The sequence below is a fragment of the Epinephelus moara genome, chromosome 13, assembly GCF_006386435.1.
Source record: "Epinephelus moara isolate mb chromosome 13, YSFRI_EMoa_1.0, whole genome shotgun sequence".
NCBI lineage: Eukaryota > Metazoa > Chordata > Actinopteri > Perciformes > Serranidae > Epinephelus > Epinephelus moara.
Genome location: NC_065518.1, coordinates 2,269,576 through 2,291,909, shown reverse-complemented (window position 1 = coordinate 2,291,909; position 22,334 = coordinate 2,269,576). Strand labels below are relative to the sequence as shown.

Here is a 22,334-nt window from a genome sequence, read left to right as displayed (position 1 = left end):
ATTACGTTTGATTTTTATTTTACCAAAGCTTCTCTGCTGTAATTGAACCCTCTGACCTCAGTTAGTCAGACATATTGATTATTGGTTTTTAGTAACAAATGAAGCTCCAGTGAAAGTTCAGTTCGAGACGGTACTTTTCATGTGCAGGCCAAAGCTGATATTTCTGCACTTTCCCATGAACAGTGGGGCATCTTTTATTTTTGGTTTATGAACCGTGAACATCAGGAACTTTTTGCAATAATTCAATTCAATAATCATTTTTTACAAAGTAGTTTGAACTCTTTTTTCTAAGTAGCTTTAGTTAACCAAACTAGATTTCTCCCTCCGTTTAACTTCTTCCTGTGTGAAACCATTGGTAGCTTGCAAAGCTTTGTTTTAAAGTAGTTTCCCTGACACTGATGAACACGACCTGTCAGTGAGGAAATGGTTCTGCACCATCTTTGATTTATAGAAACATTGTGTTGCATTGGCTTTGATTGAAATCAGCCCCTTTAAAACAAGGTATTAACTGTTTGAATTAATAAACCACTCCTTTCTCAAGTCCATTCATCTAAAATGGCTTTTGCAGCCAAAAATTTGGCAGTTGCATCATTTTTCCTTCTCCAACTCTTCTGTACTGTGTTTCCTTCACTGTTTTTTTAAATACAGAAAAGGAAAAAAAAAGATTACACAAGTTTCCTGTTTATTTTTATTATTCATCAGTATTATTAAGAGAAGAGAATCACATAAAAACAGACTAGAAAACATGGAAAAGAAGATGAAACAAGTGAATAGATGATGAGGCAGATAGAAGATGTTAACATTCTGACATCTAGTGGTGACAGACAAAATCACAGCACAGAAAATCCTGACACAATTTATCTCCGTTGCTCAGATCAGCTTCTGACGCATGTATTCTTAAACCGATCAAAATCTTGTGCTGACAGTCTTCTCAATAAACTTTGTTGTTGACGAATAATCACTATGAAGTCACGTATATCACAGCAGTATATTGAGGCCTTTGCTCCAAATTCAACCAAGTGGTTTTCCACTTGAGGGGCGGTGCAGCCCAGTATCTCAGAAAACAGTAATAACTGGACATTTTCCACCTCATAATTCATGTTCAGTGCCAACACAGGAAACAGTGCGCCTGATACACAGTGAGGAGGAAATGTGAGAGTGCGGAGGTCGAGGTGGTGGGTGGGTGCGTACTGAGTCATAGACCTGCGATCCAAGGGCGTAGGTTTCATTTTGAACATTTAGAGGGGACACACATCAAACAGGGGGGTTGGGGTCCTGTGCCAGAAAATATTCGATTTCCTGTCCTCTGGCCTTTTTTTCGGCACCATTTTAGGCCTTTTCTGCATCAACTCACAGTGTAAATGTCTTGATTTTTTTTTTTTTCAAAATAAAAGTCCTCTGCTACTTGAATGTTTCATGGTGGAGACAAATGCACAGGTTCTAAATACGGAGGGGGATGGGAGACAGAGCGCACTGAAGCAACACGGCAGGAGGTATCAGCAGGATGATGCAGGAAAACTGTGCAACAAACGTTTTGTTAATTTGGCCTGTCAGACTGTAGAGGCTGAAGCTAACTCAGCTATAACACCTGGCTTCAGTGGTGTGCAGGAGTTACCACGCGCCCCAGTGCACGCTATTGTGATGGGCCCTCGTGCACGCTGGTTACTAGTAAGAAAGCACACACCACTGGCAACTGATTATGAAAAGCCAAAGGAATCTGATCCAGGGAGCTTTGCTACTTTTTCCTCCTCTTCATTTCTCTCTTCTCTTTTCTTACTGACACTTTGGGTCATTACTAGCATGAAAATATTTTTACATATTTTTATTTTTAAATGGTAATGTTAATGATTAATTGTTGATATTAACATTGTTCAGTAATGTTTAGAATTGTTCATGTTTATTTTCAAATTTCAAATGAGTGTGAAAATGTGAATGGAAATGGAAATTTCTTTACTCTAATGAAATGTGTTGCTCACTGGTGTAAGGTCCACACTGTTACATGTGTGATTTTGGATGATAGTTAAATGAAATTAGCAAATGTTGCGCATGTCTGTGGTTATTTGCATGCTATAAACTGGCAATATGAAATCACTTAAAAATGGGGCCTTTAATTTGAAAAGAAATTAGTTGAAATTATATTGAGTCTTAAAATAGAGCAAAGCTTTTCTTAAAAAAAATAATGGTTGCTTGTGAATACTTGTTAAAAACATTTCAAGGATGAAGAGAGGGATATTTTAACTCTTAGAAAACAGAAATATTACAATAACTGGGCATTCAAAACGAACATCAATAGATGTTTCAGTCAATATCAGTATATGTTTCTTACAGTGTAACAAGATCTCAGTTTGATGAAATGATAAAAGCATGTAAAATTTTGCATTTTTTAGAAGAGAACCAGGCTGAGATGGCACCGAATAGTAGGAACGACCCTTTTCAGTTTAAAGGACATGACTGCTGACTGGACTTGCAGATCTGCTCAGCTTGTCAGTCTGGACAGATTTTGCACCTAAAAGATGTCCTGTATCATATCGGCCTGTCACATGATCAAACATCAACATACATGTTACCAACAATCATCATTGCAAACCTGTATATGACAAAAATATCCAAGAAAATAATTTTTTTATGCCAATTAATGTTGCTGCTGCAGGGCGGCACGGTGGTGCAGTGGTGCATTGTCAGCTCACAGTAGGAGGGCTCCTGGTTTGAACTCCAGGGTGGAGTTTGCATGTTCTCCCTGTGTCAGTGTGGGTTTCCTCCAGGTGCTCCAGCTTCCTCCCACAGTCCAAAGACATGCAGGTTAATTGGTGACTCTAAATTGTCCGTAGGTGTGAATGTGAGTGTGAATGGTTGTCTGTCTCTATGTGTAAGCCCTGTGATAGTCTGGTGACCTGTCCAGGGTGAACCCTGCCTCTCACCTAGTGTCAGCTGGGATAGGCTCCACCCCCCTCAACCCTGAACAGGATAAACATTAATAGAAGATGACTGATATGAATGAAGTTGGTGCTGCAGCCACTTGTAATGATTGAGCACAAAACTCCAGCCCTCAGTTTTTAAGTCCAAACAGGAGCGCCCTGTTTTCCCTGTTCAGTGATTTTAACTCTCCTTACATCCTCTCTTTAAGGGAGGATGCAAATACACATGGTAGCCAGTAATATTCACAAGATGGCTTTGTATGCAGATGATGTTATTTTGTTCCTCACCCAGCCACAGCACTCCAGAGTCTTACCAGGATAAAGGGATCAATTTTTTCATGCGCACAAGATATGAAACTTGATTTGGGAGCTCCTTAGAATACACAGCGAAATGCCAAAAACTCAGAGGCCCCTCTCCTCTCTGAACCATCGTGTCCAGAAAGTGAGTTGATTGGGGCGGTAAGTCATTTGGCTTCTCCTCCTCTCTGTCCTTGCCAGAGTTGATCCTACAGCTGCTATCTGGTGGATGTCAAAGGCCTAATTGTTTTTAAAGAAGGCGCTGCCAGCAGCGATGCCAGCCCCTGCGCCAGTCTATTCTTCAAAACTGTATGATGCCTGAACACTCCAGGTGCCACTGCGAATCTCTGCCAGGTTCTCAACAACCATCGCTGTCAGAGTATTGAACCCTTCATGGTACAGTAACGTCAGTCTGTTGGCTGGCAGGAAGTCTGCTGCTGGCACAGGGGCCGCAGCATGCCATGCAGGGATTTCAGCCAGGCTTAGCGCTCCGCAGTAACAGGTTTTTGAGGTTTGAAGAAGCAAGGCTCGATGCCAAGATGACCTGACTGCCCCGAAGAAACAGACAGCCATGGCAGGGGGCATGTCAACAAGCACTGGGATCATTTCAGGTCCTGTGGAAAATGGCAAGAACCAGCCGTCCAGCTCTGGAGTCATCTCTCCATCTCTCCTCCAAAACAAGGACACAAAACAGTGAAAAGCCTGTTTAGTGTTTTTTCCCCGATTTTTCTCATATTTCACACCAGATCTGCTCCTTAAGTTAAGATAAAACTGGGTTTACTCGAGGGAAACTGTTGTGCAGCAGTTGCACTAAAAAGCAGCAAAGAGTGAAAATATTTTTGAGGTGGAGGAGACTGTGTTAATGTTGTGTGTTACTTTTTAGTGTATCCTCTCTTTATGATCATTTAAGTGTCGCAGAGTATCATAACAAGCGCTCTATAAATAAAATGTATTGTTATTATCATTATTATTGTTTAAGTTGAAACACTTTCAAGTCGTGTGAATGCATCTTAGCCTCGGTTTGGAACATTTCGAGCTACAGTGCCTTTTTCTGTCAGTTTCATTTGTTTGAACACATCTTAAAGACACAGTGACGTGGCAGTTAGAGCATCTTCAGCTTCAGTAATTGAAAGTGTTTCTAGTAAAATGGAATATTCGAGATGGAAATAATTTATATTAATTCAAAGTGGAAGTAGGTGGAAATCTGAAATCTATGAACATATGCACGCGTTTCATGCAGTAACTGACACGACTCTGTCAAGCTCCTGAGATTTTGTTCAGTTGTTTTGTATTTTAGTATGGCACTTCCTGTTTTATTTTGGTCACTTACCTGTGTTTGCTAGCTCTCCAGATTCAGTCAGTCCCCAGTGTTTCCAGCTTGACGTCTCTCCCCACTCCTGTGTCACAGCTGTGTCTTGTTTCCCCTGATTACCTGTGTATATATCCCCAGCCTGTGTTCCCTCTTGTTGCCAGTTTGTTATGTGTTCCCTCGTGTCGCTTTCGTTCCAGCACTGTTTCTTCTTCTGTGAGTTTTCTTGTGATTTTTGACCTCAGCCTGTTTTTATGCCTTCCTGTGTACCGATCCGGACTGTAACACAGATTTGTTTCTGCTGATCTGCCCTGGTGAGAGCCTGCATTTTTGAGTCCTTGCCTCTGTGTAACTCAGTTCTTGTCAGTAACCCAGTGTTTCCAATACATTGATTTATTTCATTTTATTTAATTCTCTCAGCTCCACATCATCGCCCCACTCTCTTTCTCTCTCTGTTTATCAGACCACAAATGAGACTGAAGAATTAGCTGATAGCCACCTCACGCTCCCACCGCCTCGTTCCCCCCACCGCACTCCCCGCCGCTACTGAATGCTTCCCTTGGAGGAGAGCAGGACGGAGCTTCGGGCAGTGGCTATAGCGACTTGAATTTGGCCAGTGCAAACCACCTTAGAGCCAGATGTCACAGCAGCATCAGGTCAAACCTGTGTAACAGCAGCAACAGAAAGTTTGCTGGTCTAGCATGGAGTCAGGGCTGTCCTGTCCGCTGGAGCTGGGGTTTGAGCTGGCTGGATGTGGGTTGCTGCGGCTGCTGACTGGTGGTCAGTTTCTGCAGCTGCTGCCTGCTCCCCTCCTGGTGAGGTGGTCTGTAGCGGTGTAGGACACACTGTGAACTGAAGCTCCAGCTAACATTAGAAACATAAATGTGAACAGCGGCGAGCTTTGGCTCCTGTTAACAGAGGACTGAACTATTAGCAACATTTTCTCTCCATCTCTAAAACACTTTGCTGACATCGACACATGTTTTATTTAGTTTATTGACTCTCTGATCAGTCAGTCTTCATTTTTGGGTTGCTCTGCAGTGTAGTTAGTTGTTGTCAATGTTGGAACAGCAACATTCTCTGCAGGATTCTCCTCCACTGAATCAGATTTTCACCGTCTGAAAGGACGTGCACGCACATCTGCATCTGTACAACAGCCAATAGGAATGCCCTCTGTCTGAAATGACCTGTGATTGGACCAAGTCTCCTGGAAACAAGAGGAGGAGCAGACGTCTAGTTTTCTCTCAGACCACTTATATTTCACAAGGTTATTATGGGATTTTTGCATGATGATGCCAAAACAAAACTCCACACCCAGCTTTAAGGTATGATTTTGACCTGGCATTCGATTAAATCACTCAAAAATATTTTAAATGCTTTACAAGAAGAGACAAGATAAGGACATCAATAGTAACATGCAACCCTGTCTCCCTGGAAATGATATATGAGCCTCCTAATTTGAAACAGCAAACTTGTTTTACAAGTCAGAATGAGGAAATGTTGTTGACCTGTCATGATGCAAAATGTTTACACTCAACACATCAGTTCACTGATAATATCCCATCTTGGAAGACAGTGTGTAGCAACTACTTGATTAAACGTGGCACTTAGTAAAGATAAGGGAAAGACTGTGGTCTCGGTTGAATATTGGAAAAAGTCAACAATGATTTTAGGCATGAGGTAAAACCTGTTTACATTATTAACATTTAACCAACACTGCATTTTTCCTGAAACTTAACCACACTGCTTTTGTTCATGTGCTGGACTCAGGATGAACTGGAAAATTTAGTTGCAGTGCATGTGATAAAGGGTGGCAGTGTGACAGAAGTGCTGTGCTCTTTCAGAGCTCCACCTATTGTATGACTCACCTGAGACACACCAGGAAATGCAGTTTGTTGACTCTGCATGCCGGCAAGAAACTAAGACCATAATATTCACCTTCAGACCAACATTGCTGACAGAGGAGAGCTTCAGGAGGGAATGCTGGGAGTAATGGGATATGTGGAATACTGCTGACACCTCAAACGGAACAAGGGTTTTCTGAAAAACATTCCCAGTTTGAAGTGGAAGTTACTTTGACGGAGTTTTCTAGAGAAAGGAGTGGCATCATCTCCTGTCTGCCTGCTGGGTTTTCAGCTTCACACAGAAGAGAATGTCTTGTCGGCTGGAGGAGGATTTCTGCTGCCCTGCTTGCCACGACATTTTTAAAGAGCCTGTCCTCCTGTCATGTAGTCACAGCTTCTGTAGGGCCTGTCTGCAGAGCTGGTGGACGGAGAAACAGTTCCAAGAGTGTCCAGTTTGTCGGACGGTATCTCAGTGCAGTGATCCACCTCGTAACTTGGCGTTAAAGAACCTGTGTGAGGCCTTTTTACGAGAGCGAGGTCAGGAAGCAGCTGTGACACTCTGCCGTCTGCACTCTGAAAAGCTCAAACTCTTCTGCCTGGACCATCAGCAGCCGGTGTGCATCGTCTGTCGGGACGCAAAAATACACAGCGACCACAGGTTCAGACCCATCGATGAAGCTGCACAGGATCACAGAGAGGAGCTCCAGAAATCCCTGAAGCCCTTACAGGACAAGTTAAAGGTTTTTAATGAAGTTAGAGTGAACTTTTATCAAACAGCACAGCACATGAAGGTCCAGGCCCGACGCACAGAGAGGAGGATTAAGGAGCAGTTTAAGAAGCTTCATCAGTTTCTAGAAGAGGAAGAGGAGGCCAGGATGGCTGCACTGAGGGAGGAAGAGGAGCAGAAGAGTCAGGTGATGAAGGAGAAGATGGAGGTTCTGAACAGAAAGACAGCCGCTCTTTCAGACACAGTCAGAGCCACAGAGGACGAGCTGAGAGCTGAAGACGTCTCATTCCTGCTCAACTACAAGGCTGCAGTGGACAGAGTCCAGCAGCGCCCCCTGCTGGATGATCCTCAGCTGCTCTCAGGAGCTCTGATAGACGAGGCCAAACACCTGGGCAACCTGACCTTCAACATCTGGAACAAGATGAAGGACATGGTCTCCTACACACCTGTAGTTCTGGACCCAAACACTGCTCATCCAGAACTTGTCCTGTCTGAGGATCTGACCAGTGTGAGACATGGAAAGTTACAGCAGCTTCCTGAAAACCTAGAGAGGTTTGCGTACTGGGATTCTGTCCTGGGCTCCAAGGGCTTTAACTCAGGGACTCACAGCTGGGACGTCGAGGTCGGAGGCAACAAAGACTGGGAGCTGGGGGTGTTGGCAGAGTCTGTGTGTAGGACAGAATTCACGGGGTCTACAGTCTGGAGTGTAGACTTCAATGATGCTGGCTACAGAGCGTATTCGCCAACACAGAAATACACTCCTCTCCCATTCAGAGAGAAGCTCCAGAGGATCAGGGTCCATCTGGACTGGGACGGAGGAACGCTGTCATTCTCTGACCCTAATACTAACACACACATACACACCTTCACACACACTTTCACTGAGAAACTGTGCCCGTACCTTTCCACCAGGAAGGCACTTCCTCTGAAGATACTGCCTGCAAAGATTTCTGTAAGAGTGGAAGGTTAGAGATGAGTTAGGTCAGGGTCTGCAATGTTTTTCAAGCCAAGGTACCCTTAGCTCAAAGACACACGGAGCACGGACCCCCTGCCACAGACTGTACTGTATAAAACTAAGCTGCACTTGACATAATTCTCTGAATGTCCTTGCGTCTTCTCTTGTTTGTTCCTGCCTGTAGCTGTGAGTGTGCAGTAGTTTCTATCATGGCTAGGTGCATTAGCATCACCCTCTGCACTTTCACTGCCATGTCACCGTCCATCTACGTCCCAACCCTCACCTGTGGTCATGAGCTTTGGGTAAAGACTGACAGAATGAGATCACAGATGCAAGCGACCAAAATGAGTTTCCTCGAAGGATGGCTGAGCTCAACCTTAGGTTTGAGGTGAGGAGCTCAGACATCTAGAGGGAGTAGAGCCGCTGTTCCTTGGTGTCCAAAAGGTTCAGTTGAGGTGGTTCGGGCATCTGATCAGGATCCTCCCGAGCCCCTCCGGTGTTCCAGACATGTCCAACTGGTAGGAGGTACCGGGGCAGACCCAGAACACACTGGAGAGATTATATATCTCATCTAACGTTGGGACCCTCCAGGAGGAGACTCAGCCCTGGATGAAAATGGATGGATGGATTAACTCTGAGGTTGCAAGTCTTGCTGTATCCTTGATTCAGATCTAAGCTTTAAGTCCCACATTAACAAGGTGACAAAAACATCATTTTTTCGTCTTAGAAACATTGCCAAGGTACGACCATTTCTAAATGAAACAGATGCTGAGAAATTGATTCATGCCTTTATTTCTCTGCAACTCGACTACTGTAGCGCACTTTTTACTGAGAGACTTCAGCTCACTGAAAACTCTGCAGCTCGGCTATGAGCCAGAACCAAGAGGAGAGAGCACATCAGGCCAGTCTGAGCTGCTCTGCACTGACTTCCTGTTACATTTAGAATTGATTTTAAGCTCCTCCTCCTTGTATACAAACCAACTCTGTTGTTAACTATTTGCCTACAAGAACACTGCGATCATCTGCTGCTGGTTTACTGGGAGAAGATCGGGGGATGCAGCCTTTGTCAGTTCTTTTAGCCTTTAACTCGCTCTGACTTTCCTCACACAGCTCTGAAACTCTTTTAACACTTCACGCTGCTGCGACTCTTTTGAAAATGTTGTATCTTACTTGATTTTTGGTTTTATAATTTTATGATGTCATGATTTCTGATTTAATCTTGTGATTTCTTTGTGATTTTAAATCTGTTTTTGTTGGTTATGTCATGGTTATTTCATTTTGTGCTGCATTTTTTTGTATGAAAGGTGTTATATAAATAAATCATATTCCTCTTCTTCTTCTTCTTCTTCTTCTTCTTCTTCTTCTTCTTTTTCATTACTAAAGCTACTACTATTATTGAAAATCAATTTGAGATTAGAAATAAAGTAATATGTTTTATTAGAGTGTGTGAATAACATTAACGTCTCTTCTAGTTGAGCTTAACTTTATGTAGCCTGTCATATGTATGAAATCCACTATTTAAAGTACTTATGTTTTATGTAAGTGGTTGCAGCCTGTGGCTCCAGTGTAATGATGGTGTTGTAGCATATCGTATGTCTAATAAATGATGAATTTTTGACATTAATGTTCTTCAAATCTGCACATTTGTCTTTAAAGTGAAATATGAGATTACAGCGTTACCCTGCAGTTTTAGATAATACTTTGTTTATAACTCACAATTCAATAAATGCACAACTAAACAGGCACAGAATCTTCCTTTGTGTAAAACATCCCATGGTCAGTTTTCTATCTGTTGTATGCTGTCAAAATAATTTGACAACAATATTGTTCATTCTTCTGAACTGTTGTTCATGCTGTTAGTATAACACTTACTTTATATTTAATTTTAAGTGTATACCTATTTGGTGATTTTTTCAGAATTATGTTATCAAAAATGTATTGACAGTTTGACTGTTGTATTTTACCACTTTTATGTCTTCCGGGTTTTCATATAAGCCTGGACAGGTTTCTGCCACCATATGCACTTTTTATATTTTTGTTCCCATTCTTTTGTATTTATGTATGGGAACAAATAAAGAAATGAAGGTTGGGACATTTTTTAAATAAACTGAGTGCTTATAATGTGGAGCAGTTCACGATCCTTTTTTGAAATCATGTAAAAAAAAAAGTACGTTTCAGATTTCTAACAGTAGGCTATGCTTCCACCATAGACATAAATAAACACATACTTTCCGCAGTAACTCGGCAAATAAAACTCTTTATCAACTTCGCTGATATTCATTTATATTTTCCATTTTATCCCTCGTGGGGCTGCATGATTATTTATTGCGTGCTATGATATGAAATGTACCATTTTAGGAGTTTGATGAGAGCTCCTGAACGCCTCATTGTAGTGCTAAGATTAATGAAGGCATCAGTGTGAAGGTGGACATACGACGTATAAGTACTTCCGGTTATGATTTTAAAAACAAAACTAGACATCAAAACAGAATAATATATCGACGTGATATTGAATAATATGACGGATGAAGACCTCTGTAATAAATACACATTTTGCAAATGTAATTTTATATATAAATGCATACATGCTAACTAGCCTAGCTAAAATGTTCTTTCCGGTTGTTTAATTTATGCTTTTATTTTTAAGGACAGATCAGAGAGTTTCCGGTCCTGTTCGGCTGTATCCGGTTAACTTGACGCAGCGGGGGAGTCCAATGGAAGCCTTCGTCGCAACCCGGAGGAAACAATCGAGTGCGATTTAGCTTAAAAATAATAGCAGATATCAGAATATAGTGTTATAAATTATATATTTCCCAATCAGTCAGGGCGTGCCGTTCTCGCCGTTGTGTTTGAAACTCGCTGATTCGCCGTCAACGACGTGTGTTCGGCCTTGTTTATACTGTGCAGGGCAGCTTGAATCAGGGGAGCAGGCCCGGTCCTGTGCGAGTTCAACGGCCGCTTCGGGTCTGGAGAGTGTTTTGTGCGGATCGGCCCTTTAGCTCACCAAGTAAGTGGAAATACGGATCACACTCAATGTTCGTGTAACAACAGAAAACTGTCTGTGTTCGGAGTTTGTGCCTGTTGCCCGACGCGATATCAGGTTAGAGTTATTGTTAGCTAGCCGTTAGCCTCTAGCTAGCAGGGCTCCAGTCTCCTCTGTTGAGCTTTCTGCTAATGCTAACGGCTAGCGTTGAAACTCGAGCTAACGATAATAGTAACTTAAGGAGATGTGTTAACATATTTGTACGTTAACATATGTGCCTCCACGTAATTCCACTGACATATTAACGGATTCGTTTTCCCTCCACTCGTGTGTTTTGTGTGTTTTCATTTATTCCTCTGCTAGCATCCTGCCACTGCTGATAACAGTAAGTTAGCGCCATTAGCTCGCTGCCAAGCTAGCTAATGTTAGCCGTGTTTTGTCAAACCAGCTGGGTAAGAAGCACTCAAGCTGTTTGCTAGTAATTCTCACACTCAGCCAGTGTTATGCTTCTTCTACATTAACCTAAGTGTGAATTGAATTAGATGTGTACAATGATTAAATATTACAGATATTATAAACATTAAGAGGCCGATCTCTTGTGGACAAAGATTTATTTAATCCATGATTCAGTAAGTAGTTAATTATCTGATCAGTGATCATGACTGACAGTGGCTCCTGCTGTTTAGTTTGCAAACTGAAATACAGTTGTTGACTAAAAATGTTTTAAAAAACGGTTATTATGAGGAATCACATCCATGATGTCAATAAAAATGCTCTTATGAAGTCTTAAAGGGGAACACCATACAAATTAAGAATTCCAAGAAATTATTTCCATAGTCTGCAAAAGTTCAATTAATAATTGGAAACTTGAGCGACTTCATCTTGAATCCAGAAACCAGAGAGGGAAGTCTCAAACTTGTAATGTCATAGGGTGTAAAGTCTGGAGCTGCTCCATATACAATGAATGGGAAGCTGATTTTGTGGACCTGGCGAATGTTTGTTTTGTATATCCAAATGAGCTTTATTCTGGGTTTTTAGTTCTGAATCTAAATATGTACCCATGTACTCACAATGTTCGTCTGGCTGCTCTCAGTCAGTACGTTTCCATGCACAGTTAAGTGGAGCTACAGTTACAGCTCGACTAGTACGTTTAACTGGACTACTGTCCTTGTCCCAGTATACACACACATTTAATGCTGCTGGACTTCCCAGTCAAAGCCCAGGGCAGAAACTATGGAGCATGCTCAGAGCACCTCAGCCTGGTTGGGTCTCATTGACTGTATACATGCAGGAGGAATTCAACTCCCAATCACATTATCTGGGAGTATTAGTCCCACTGTGAGAAATTTGATCTAGTACGATTTCAGTCAGACTGCCATGTTTACATGGATTTTAAAAGTCCGGGTTAGTCGGATTGACACAATAAATCGTCTTTCTGTAATGCTATGGAAGCATAATGTCTGTCTTCTAGAACTCTTTAATTGTCTATGGAAAATGGGCGTAGTTCCCCTTTAAAGGTCCCATCTTCTCATTTTCAGTCTTATTCTTTTTTCTCACATTGTCTGCCTGAATTTATCAGTATTCACTCTCTGTCTGGAACTCTCCATTTTATCATCTCTCTCTTTAAGCCCCCCTCCCAGAAAAGCTCAGTCTGCTCTGATTGGTCAGTGTTTTCGGGTCCTCCACATCTGCACTGTCATTGCAGCTGGGGGAAAGACTGTAACAGCACTGTAGTGGCACTTTCTATCGTTATGGACTGTTTCACTTGAATTGCAATGCTAAGCACCAACTTGGGTCCATGTTTACTTCCTGTCAGCTGTTGTCATGCACATACACTGCAAACATTCCAACAGGAAGTACAACGGGACCCATTCAGAATGTTTACGGATGTGTTTGTAAACCTAAGCTGATGCTCTACATCAAAATGAGAGCACCGTGGTTTGAGGAAATGAAGCATTCTGTTTGTACATGAATTGACGAACAGTGAAGTTAATCCCTTCGCTTGGCGCTCTGCTGCTCCGTCTCCTCAGACTGAGTGCGCTCTGCCACTCCGAGAATACTGTGCTCTGGATAATGGTCCAATCCTACAGTACTCAGAATTTACGCATTTACAGCTGGCGGTTTGTGCCAGAGTGCGCTTCGGGACGTGGAGTGAATATTTCCAAAGGCACCAAATATTTGCTTGAAGTTTGAAACACTATATAATGCAGTTTGTGACATCACAACTTCAGGGAAATCCCAACAGTATGGGACCTTTAAATTAGTTCATATCAGTCTCTGTGGTTTAACACTCATCAGTCACATTGTTGAGTTAAGAATATTGATCGCATTTTGGATGAAGGACTTCTTGAATACATTTTTAGTTCCCAGAGGAGATTGAAGCGCCCCCCCAGAGCTCAGGAGCTCAAACTGGCCGAAGAGAGGACAGGAGCTCTCTGCTAAGAAACTCCTCGCTCTCCTCATAGTCCTCTCTGTAAAGAGTTGGGTCAAGGGCTTTTGTGGCCTGCCAACTATTTTGCTCGCCATTGACAGGATCCTAGAGAGTTTATTCTTGGATGTACAGTTTAGGTGACTGTACCAGGCAGGGAGGTGAAAAGTTAAAACGCTCTCAACCATAGCTTTGTACACTAGTTCTAAAATCTGCTGACTAACACAGAGGCCACTAAGTGCTCTGAGAAGAGAAAGTCACTGTGAGCATCCCTTGAAAATAGACTCTGTATTCCCAGAGAAGTTCAGCTGGGTGCCCAGAAATGTACTGACAGTTTCAACATGTCAGCCATCAAATAAAACTGGCTCTGTTTTCAGATCTTGTTTTGTGCAGATAATTCTTTGGTCTTGGCCTCATTATTATTAAAAAGGTCTTATGAACTCTTAAACGATGTCCCTTTCTGCTTTCTTGTCTCCTTGTCTTAGAGAATATGACCCAGATGCAACAATGACATCCAGATTTGGTAAAACCTACAGCCGCAAGGGAGGAGAAGGCACGTCCAAGTTCGACGAGGTTCTGTCCACCAAGAGAGGCACCCTTAGTACCAAATGGGGTGACACCAAATACAAAGCCAAGGTAGGCTCCAAGCGTGCCGGCGCACCCAAGAATGATTCTGTCCTGGAGGTGTACAAGCGACCCCGTCCGTGTGGAGATGGCTTGGAGGATCCGTTTGGATTTGACAGTGATGAGGAATCCAAGCCGGTGACGTCTCGCAGCGGCAGCAAGTCATCACCCGCCAAGCCGACCTATGCGGAGCCTCCACAGGCGCAAAGGCCTGGCGTTTCTCTGGACATGGGGAGCAGGTCCAGCCTACAGGGGGCATCTCACACTCTGACGTCCTCACGAGGGGCGTCGTGGCTGCCTAATGACAGGAGCCAGCCCAGGTTGGTGGAGGACACAGCTCGGTTCTTCAACAGCAGCAGTGCTATCACAGGTAATGCACAGGATTTGAAACCTTTAAGCTTCTGAGATCTGGACTAGGACTCCGTCTGAAGTTATTGATTCATCTGTTCATTAAATTAACGGCTTAATATGGATTGTTGAAATAATGATAGATGCCCATTAGTAGGTACTGGTCTTTAAAGTGTTGCTTAGCTGCACTGATATTATCTCATCAATAGTATAAAAACTTAAATATATTCACTTAAGATTTTTATGAAAAACAACAGTGAATGGTGACGTAAAGTCATTATGAAGACTGATGTAGATTTAGTACAGCAACTTAGCGATTGCCATTTACAGCACATAATAAACCCAGAATTTTCTTTAGGAAATATTAACTTTTTATTTATTAAAGACATTAGAATGAAACACAAAATGTTCTTACAGTGTAGTCACGCTACAGTCTCTGAACAGACTTAAAATTGATGCTCTAAACGTCCCTCAGTTGGTTTGGCTTTTGAATATAATTTTAAAGTAACGGCAACACCAAAGCACCTCCATATGGATGCCTCTTCTTAATGTTTTCTGTCAGTTGTAAAAAGTTAAGCCTCTCTTAACTTTTTTTATCTGTCAAAATGTGAACACATCTGACGGGATGAGTGCATCACGAGCCCCAATTTTCACCCAAAAGGAATTGAATACAGATGCAGATGTACAGATACGACGGTTGAGACATTTTAACCCAGGGGTCAGCAACTGTCAATCAATAGGGTCATTTTTGACCAAAAAGAAGTTAAGCAAATCTCCCTGGAGCCACAAAACATATTTGAACAGCCTGCAGTGGGCTATTTATGATTATTTGGTACTTAAACTTGGCAGTGTTTGTGGTGAAAGCAAACAAATCTGTATTAAGTGCATAGGCTACACGTTTTTACAACTGAAGAATGTATGAATTCATTCCGGCTTACAACGATGATAAATTAAAATGTAGATGTTAAAAGACACTCCTTGTCATTTCCATATGATTTTTTGTCAAAGCCACAGGGAGCCACTGGAGAGGGGCTCAAGAGCTGCGTGTGTTGACAGCACCCATTACTTGTGACAAAAAACAAAAATCCTACGTGGGGAAAAATCATCATCATTGTTGGGCAGAGTTGTCTCATCTGTGAGCTGCCTCAGGAGATAGTGACAGTGCTGAAACTGTCTGTTTAAAAAGGATCGGCGGACAGGACAGGTGTGACGTTATGATGACGTGTTACACGTGTTCCCCAATGCAGGAGATTGAAAAAGTGGCTGCTAGCAGTTAGCGTCTGACTCATAGAAGAAGAGCAGTGGCCGTACATGTGCACAAATTGTGAATACAGTGAGATACCGGAGCTCCTTACCCTCCGAGCAGAGGATGAGATCAGCCGCCATATAATAGGGATGGTTAATGATCGTTATTGATGTGTGATGTCATTGTTATTGCTTAGAAAGTACTGACGACATGTATGTTTTATGTCACACTAGAGGCAGAAGCTGTTGTGTTACATATCATGCCCGTCACGCCTCTTTTGATTTCGCTCTACTGGCATGCTGTCTAAAATCACACAGTGGAGCGACATGATGCCGCCATGGTTTGGTTCTGTGTAAAAATGCAAAGGTGCAGTAAAGACGTGGACTTCGTAGCATGATCTCTGTGTAAAAGGGCCTAGAGATGTTAACAGACTTCTGGTGCTCAGATGACAAACATGCTGGCCTCTAAAAAAACCAATGCTCCTGCGGACTTCACATTTGTTTCCATGATGTGAGTCTGTTTAAAGATAAAGGTCACAAATGTGTACAGTTTTCACTGAGCATTATCAGACCAGCAAACAGGTGTCGTAACACACTGCACACACCTAAAGGCTGATGTTGAGCAGCTTTGTGCAAAATAATTTAAAGGGGAACTACACCCATTTTCAAAATGCATACATGTCATTCCTAGGGTCTAAGACAGTCCAAAATATCAGTAAACATGAACAACTTCTCCTAAATCCCCCAAACTAGAGTGCTTAAACTCAAAATCTGTGATATCATAGGGTATAAAGACTGCAGCTGCTCCATAGACAGTGACTTGGAAAAGATGTTGTAGATGACACTGAGAGCAGTCAGGGGAATGTTCTGAGTATATGAGAACATTTTCAGTTTCAGAACTGAGAACAGTTCACTAGAATAAAGTTCATTTGGGTATGAAAAAGAAAACAAACAAAATCATTGTCTATGGAGCAGCTCCAGATCTTTATCCTTGATGACATCACAAGTTTAAGACTTCCTTCTGAGGTTTCTGGCTTTGAGAGAGTCCTGATGTTTGCAAAGTTGAATTGGACTTGGAAATAACTTAATGGAATTCTTAATTTGGGTGTTTAAGAACAATCAACAGGTGCTTTTCACAAGTGTCTTCTCCTGAGACTTGAGAGATTTCCTTTTTTGACCGAAGATCATCAGAGAAGTGAGTTTTTTGTTTCTCCGCTCGCAGCCGGTTGCTGTCAGTGTCGTTGCTTTCAGCTTGACTCTCCTCTGGCTTTCCGTGACTGCTGCTGGCCACCTGCCAGAGACGCGAGGCACTCGAACGGACTCCTGAACAACAAGCTGTGCCTCAGTGAGCACTTCTGCTCAGAGTGACGTTTCCACAGTGTTGGGACACTGAGCCACGTTAAAGGGAAGCCAGCGCGACATCGGAGTTCAACTGAAACACTGCCATGGCGATGTTGACTCAGTAAATATGACAAAATCCTTGGCCAAATAACTCTTTTGACTAAGTGTGCCAATACTGTAGAGCTGGCTGTTGCTACTCTCAGGCTGATGATTGTATTCAGGAAGACCATGAGGCTGTTGAACTTTGAAAACAATAGAATAAAAAATCTTTAACAGTTTATTGTGAAGACCTGCGGTGTGTCGGAAATATATATTAAGCTTGTGGCTCTTTCCTCCTTTCTCAGACTTTTAATCAATCCACAAAGTGTAGAAATATATTTAAGAGAACTATTTTGATTGGATCACAGACATTATTTATCACTAGAAGTCCGTGTACATTGAAAGCTTGCAGCCTGTGGGCAGCAGTGTGCAACCCGTGATCATGAATTTAAGTTTCGTTCTGGTAAATGTGAAGTTTTGACGTTAATGTGATCAAATTGATTTTGTATACCATGTCCTGCATTAATGGACATCCAGAGCAAATCCACAGGATCAGGATTGAGGCCAATCCGGTATTTTTCGATTGATTGGCTAAAGCTCCCTCCCTTTCTAATGCATCGTCTGTTACTCTTCGTACAGCAGCTGTCAGAACCACCTCGCTGTCCTCCTTTAAAACACTGCAGCCGTCTCCTCATGCACTGTGCTGTGAGAGAGAGAGAAACACGGAGTACCACAAAATAAACTGAAGCCAGCAGGTGTAGGTAATGATATGTCGACATGTGTCAGGGAGCTGTGTGAGCTGAGCTGTGCTTGGTGAAAACAATGACAGCTGCCTTTTCTTTATTTCAGTGACATTTCTCAGGTGGACAATGGGAATTTGTGTTACCACAATAGCGAAGGCCTGACCGGGAATAATCTCTCTTTCATTGGCTGGCACTCTTTGCCTTCATTGGTTGGATTAGTTAGTGAGATTGTTAAGGGTGAGACAAAGTAGGGCAGGTCATTCCTTTGCTAGTCTATACAACACAAATTTGCAGTGGACAACAGCTCTTACATGCTGCAGCTGGTTTGAAAAGTGCTTTTGAACAAATTTCACTCTCAAAAGTTTGTAACCTTGCTCACCTAAAGGGTGTAGTTGTCTGGGTTTTACAGAGGAATCAATGGGGCAGAGTGAAACCCAAATTATGCTCTCATACTTTGAGCGTTCGGCTTGTTTAAATGTTCTTCTGTGTGAGTCTGCCCTGCTGTCTGGGCCTTTTTTGTAGTACATTTAAGATTCATTCTCAAATGAAGTCCATGACTAAAGTGGGATTTATACTTATGCATCAAATCAACGCTGCACTTACGGTGTACTCATAGCATATTGTATACGTGGGGGAAACGTGTTTAGTATAAGACAGTTGTTTTGTCAGTGAACTTTGTGAGCTGTAATGGAGCTGAACTTTGTAACGTTACCTTTGTTAAATGTTGCTGTTGTCCCTGGTTTCATATGAGTAGACGAAACTCTGTTAGCTGCTGCGCTAATTTATGCAATGTAAATTGTCATAGGCTTATGCTAATAATGTTAGCTTGCTATATTTGTGGAGAAAAGGTGTCCAGCAAAAGACAAGTGTTTGTCTGTGAATCTTTTTAAAAGAAACTGATTTGTGTACTTGTGTGTGAAAGTGTCTCTATTAAGCCATGTTTAATGTGTCTTCTGTTAAGTTACAACACCTAACAGAAATCCCACCGCCCACTAGAGGTGACATACAAGTACAAATCCGCCTCAAATAGTCACAAATCTCTGTTACAGCCGGTGTGTCCTTTCGTAAGACTCAAACCTCCTCCTTCTGTTGCCATCCTCTGTGGTCATGAGAGTCACATAAAAGCCTGAAATGCAGTTTAATGAATGATAATGCTCTGCTATCTTATATTATATGTCTAACAGAGCGAACTCTATAAAAAGCTCAGGTGGTCCTAATACCTGAGACAAGATAACAATACTCTGAGTTGAAAAAGACGACGTAGAGTGCTCTGGGACTGACAGGTCATGTCAGCTGATTGCAGATCTTGAGTAATTGGCTGCATACATTGAATGTACAGACAGAGCACCTGGCTAAGGCCAATTTAATCTTTCTGTAAAGGACAGAGCCTGTTGCCGATGCTCTGGAGCAGCTGACACAAGGAGAGAAATGTCCTCTTGTCATTGTCCACATATTTTATCCTTTGTGAGTTTTTACTTCTCGTTCACCAAATAAAGGCTGAAGAGCAAAAAGTAGTGAAATGTCCTACTTTCTAGTTTTGCCACACTTTGACAACACTGCCTCCAAAAAAATACCCCACAAGCTCTTTTGCAGCAGATACAGATATTCTTTGATGTTACACTGTGAAGCAATTTCCTGTCTTTGCTCAGAGTAACGAGTCCGGTATTGTCACCCGTCTGTTATCCGTGAAGGCAGAAGCGACTACAGGGTGCTAATAACCAGTGTGTGTGTGTGTGTGTTGTCCTGGAAAGTGGGTCCAGACCCTTCTGAGTTTCTTAAAGACACACACCAACTGGCAATAAGTTTGACGTGAAGCTTGGTCGCAGCTCCAGGTGTGTGTGTGTGTGTGTGTGTGTGTGTGACCTGTTTTCAGTGTGTAAAAGTGCTTTTCAAAATGGTGCAATCTTTATGCACAACATGGTTCTGCTGCAGCCTGTGAAGAAGCAAACTGTGGGTGCAGTGCTGTTGTATCAGATAGATGCTGTAGGTTCCAACTCGTCATTATTGAGTCTGAATAAACGTAGCTGGTTAAAAAAATGTAAAACAATTGGAAAACTTTTAAGGTCTGAAAACTGGACGGACCGTAGCTGTCTCCACAAACACATGTGAAAGAAGTTTGCCTTCATGATCACTCTGGTGTCAACCTAAAGCCCTTTTCCCTCCTGAATACTAAATGATATCCATCCTTTTTGTTGATCGTCACCGCGGCCCATTTCCTGACATTTTATGGATCACACAAGGAATTACGATATCTAAAGAATAATATAAATTGATAATAAAAATATCAAATAGTTGCCATCCTAGTGTATATTAAGATACCTGGATATAGGAAGCTTAATGTTGTCCAATAGTGGACAGGAGCTCTTTTTACACAGAGATCTGCGATTGGGCTGCAACGAAGACCCGTTATTACGACGGCTTTGCTTTTTAAACCACGCTATCATCATGCCGCACCAGTGTGCGATTTTAGATGTAATGCTGGCATTCTGGAATCAAGACCGGCGTGATGTGTGTGAAATATAACGTGAGCGCTGGGCAATGCTTTTTAAAAAGCATCAGTGGCATAACGTGGTAATAATGATTTATTTGTTATCCTGGTCAAGTAAAACCTGGAAAAGTCCTGAAAATTCTGGAAAAGTCGTGGAATTAGTTAAAATCATTAAAAGATTTGAAAAAGTCATAAATGTTGTGTGTAATAAAACAGTCACAGTTATTTCCTGTGGGTAACCTTCCACTTAGTGCAACATGGTAGCAAATTCATTTCCTGCAGCTGTTGCATCAATGCATATGCATCAGTGTGTGACAACATTTTGTTTACCATCACGGATGTTTCTTTCTCTCCCTTCATGTATGCCAGCTAACTGAAATTATGTTTGGATCCGATATGTTTGAAATGCGCTGGCAAGAAGGGCAAGAAAAATAATCTGTGATATGTGTTCTTGAAAATTCACAGAATAGTTTTGAGTTTCAGTTCATACAAATATGTATTTGGCAGTTGATGTTGTCCTCTGCTCTGAGGGTCAGGAGCCCCTGGACTTCACTGTCTGCTCTCTTTGCGGATGTTTTTGGTGCTTCTTCTTTGATTTGGCTGCTAACCGCTGCTAGCCGCTTTTCAAATCCCCAGTGGTGGGTTGAACACTTATATATGTTCAAAACTTCCTCCACTGCCGGCTTAAAGTTGGGAATACTCTGCTCCCCCATTCTGCGATTGTACATTTCATACAGTGATGTGGAACAGTGGTGTGACACTCCCGCCTTGAACAGGCAGTGTAAAAGAGGCTAGTGTCTAAGTGACCAAAGCGGAGATCCTGTAAAAGTGTGAAGTTTTCTTATTCATTTAACTTAAGAACATACAAAGATTTGATGTCACTAGTTCGTTGTATTTGACAGGACTGACTTTGGGTCTGTTTTTCTTTTGCCATAGGGAAGTCCCAGCAGAGCTCTGCGTTGTCAGAGAACCAGCACAGCTACTCGTGGTACCAAAATGCTTCTGAGAGTGATAAGAAGCCCCTGGCGCAGACCACCGCCCTGAAGACAGGGTCCAAGGCAGAGTCCACCTACGACTCCTGGGATGCCATCATGGGTCTCCGTCCGCCCTCACCCGACCAGGAACCTCGTAACCCCGCCCCCACGCTCTCTTGGGCTTCAGCCGGCAGCACCGTGGGCAGCTCTGAACTAGGGCAGATCCGGCACGAGAAGCCCCCCTCTCCCCCACGGCTCCAGAGCCCCAGCGAGAGCGAGGACCTGGGAGGTGACACGGACTTCCTTGTGGAGACGTTGGACTACTCTCAGACCTCCTCCTCCTCCTCATCACTTGTAAGAAACTGTCGGACATACAGGAGGCCTAACAAACAGGGCTCCGGCAAAGCCTCGGACTCAAGCGGCTTTGCCAGCGCTGTTTCTGCCACAGACGTTCCCAAATCCACCTCTGACGGCAGTAATAAGACGACAGGTGGAGGAGGGGGGCGGGGGCGGGGCAGGACGAGGGACTTCACGGTGCTGCATCCCTCTTCAGTGTCGATGTGTAACGTCACCATCCAGGACCGAGGCGTGGAGGAGTTTAGTTCTGATGCAGCACCCTCTAGTGGCAGCAGTAGTGCAGGTTCTGGCAGCACCACAGAGCTGGGAGAGGCAGGATGGCAACGGAAGAAGACAGAACAACAAAACACGAGGTAGAACAACACACAGTAACAGGGCCGGGCCTTTTGTCTGACTTATTTCTTTAAAAAACAGAACAAATATGTTGTTTAAATAACCAGCAACAAGTGAGACAAGTGGGTGCAGGACTGATTTGGAAATTCACCATGACTCCACAAGTGTGTGTGTGTGTGTGTGTGTGTGTGTGTGTGTGTGTGTGTGTGAGAGAGACAGACCTTTAATCGGTCTATCTGCTCTCTAAGTTTAATTGGTGGTTTTTGTTTTGAAGATTCATAAACCCACAGAACTTCTCCTACTGCTACTGAAGGTTCAGAGTTTCCAAATATACAAAGTATTCCAGGCTGATATTTGGAGAAACTTCTCTAAAATGATGCACAA

General features: G+C 42.7%; 2 protein-coding genes across 2 annotated transcripts; both read left to right on the top strand.

Annotated features, from left to right (window-relative positions):
• Positions 1 to 6,516: 6,516 nt before the first annotated feature.
• LOC126399455 (E3 ubiquitin-protein ligase TRIM35-like) lies at positions 6,517 to 8,270 on the top strand. Its single transcript, XM_050059446.1, has one exon. It carries the CDS (start codon positions 6,674 to 6,676, stop codon positions 8,060 to 8,062), a length of 1,389 nt encoding a protein of 462 aa, XP_049915403.1. The 5' UTR covers positions 6,517 to 6,673; the 3' UTR covers positions 8,063 to 8,270.
• A 2,470-nt stretch (positions 8,271 to 10,740) lies between these two features.
• On the top strand, positions 10,741 to 21,980 carry LOC126399464 (wings apart-like protein homolog). Its single transcript, XM_050059467.1, has 3 exons — positions 10,741 to 11,054; positions 13,944 to 14,452; positions 21,223 to 21,980. The coding sequence occupies exons 2-3, from the start codon at positions 13,966 to 13,968 to the stop codon at positions 21,972 to 21,974; spliced, it is 1,239 nt and encodes a 412-aa protein (XP_049915424.1). The 5' UTR covers positions 10,741 to 11,054; positions 13,944 to 13,965; the 3' UTR covers positions 21,975 to 21,980.
• The last annotated feature ends 354 nt before the right edge of the window (positions 21,981 to 22,334 follow it).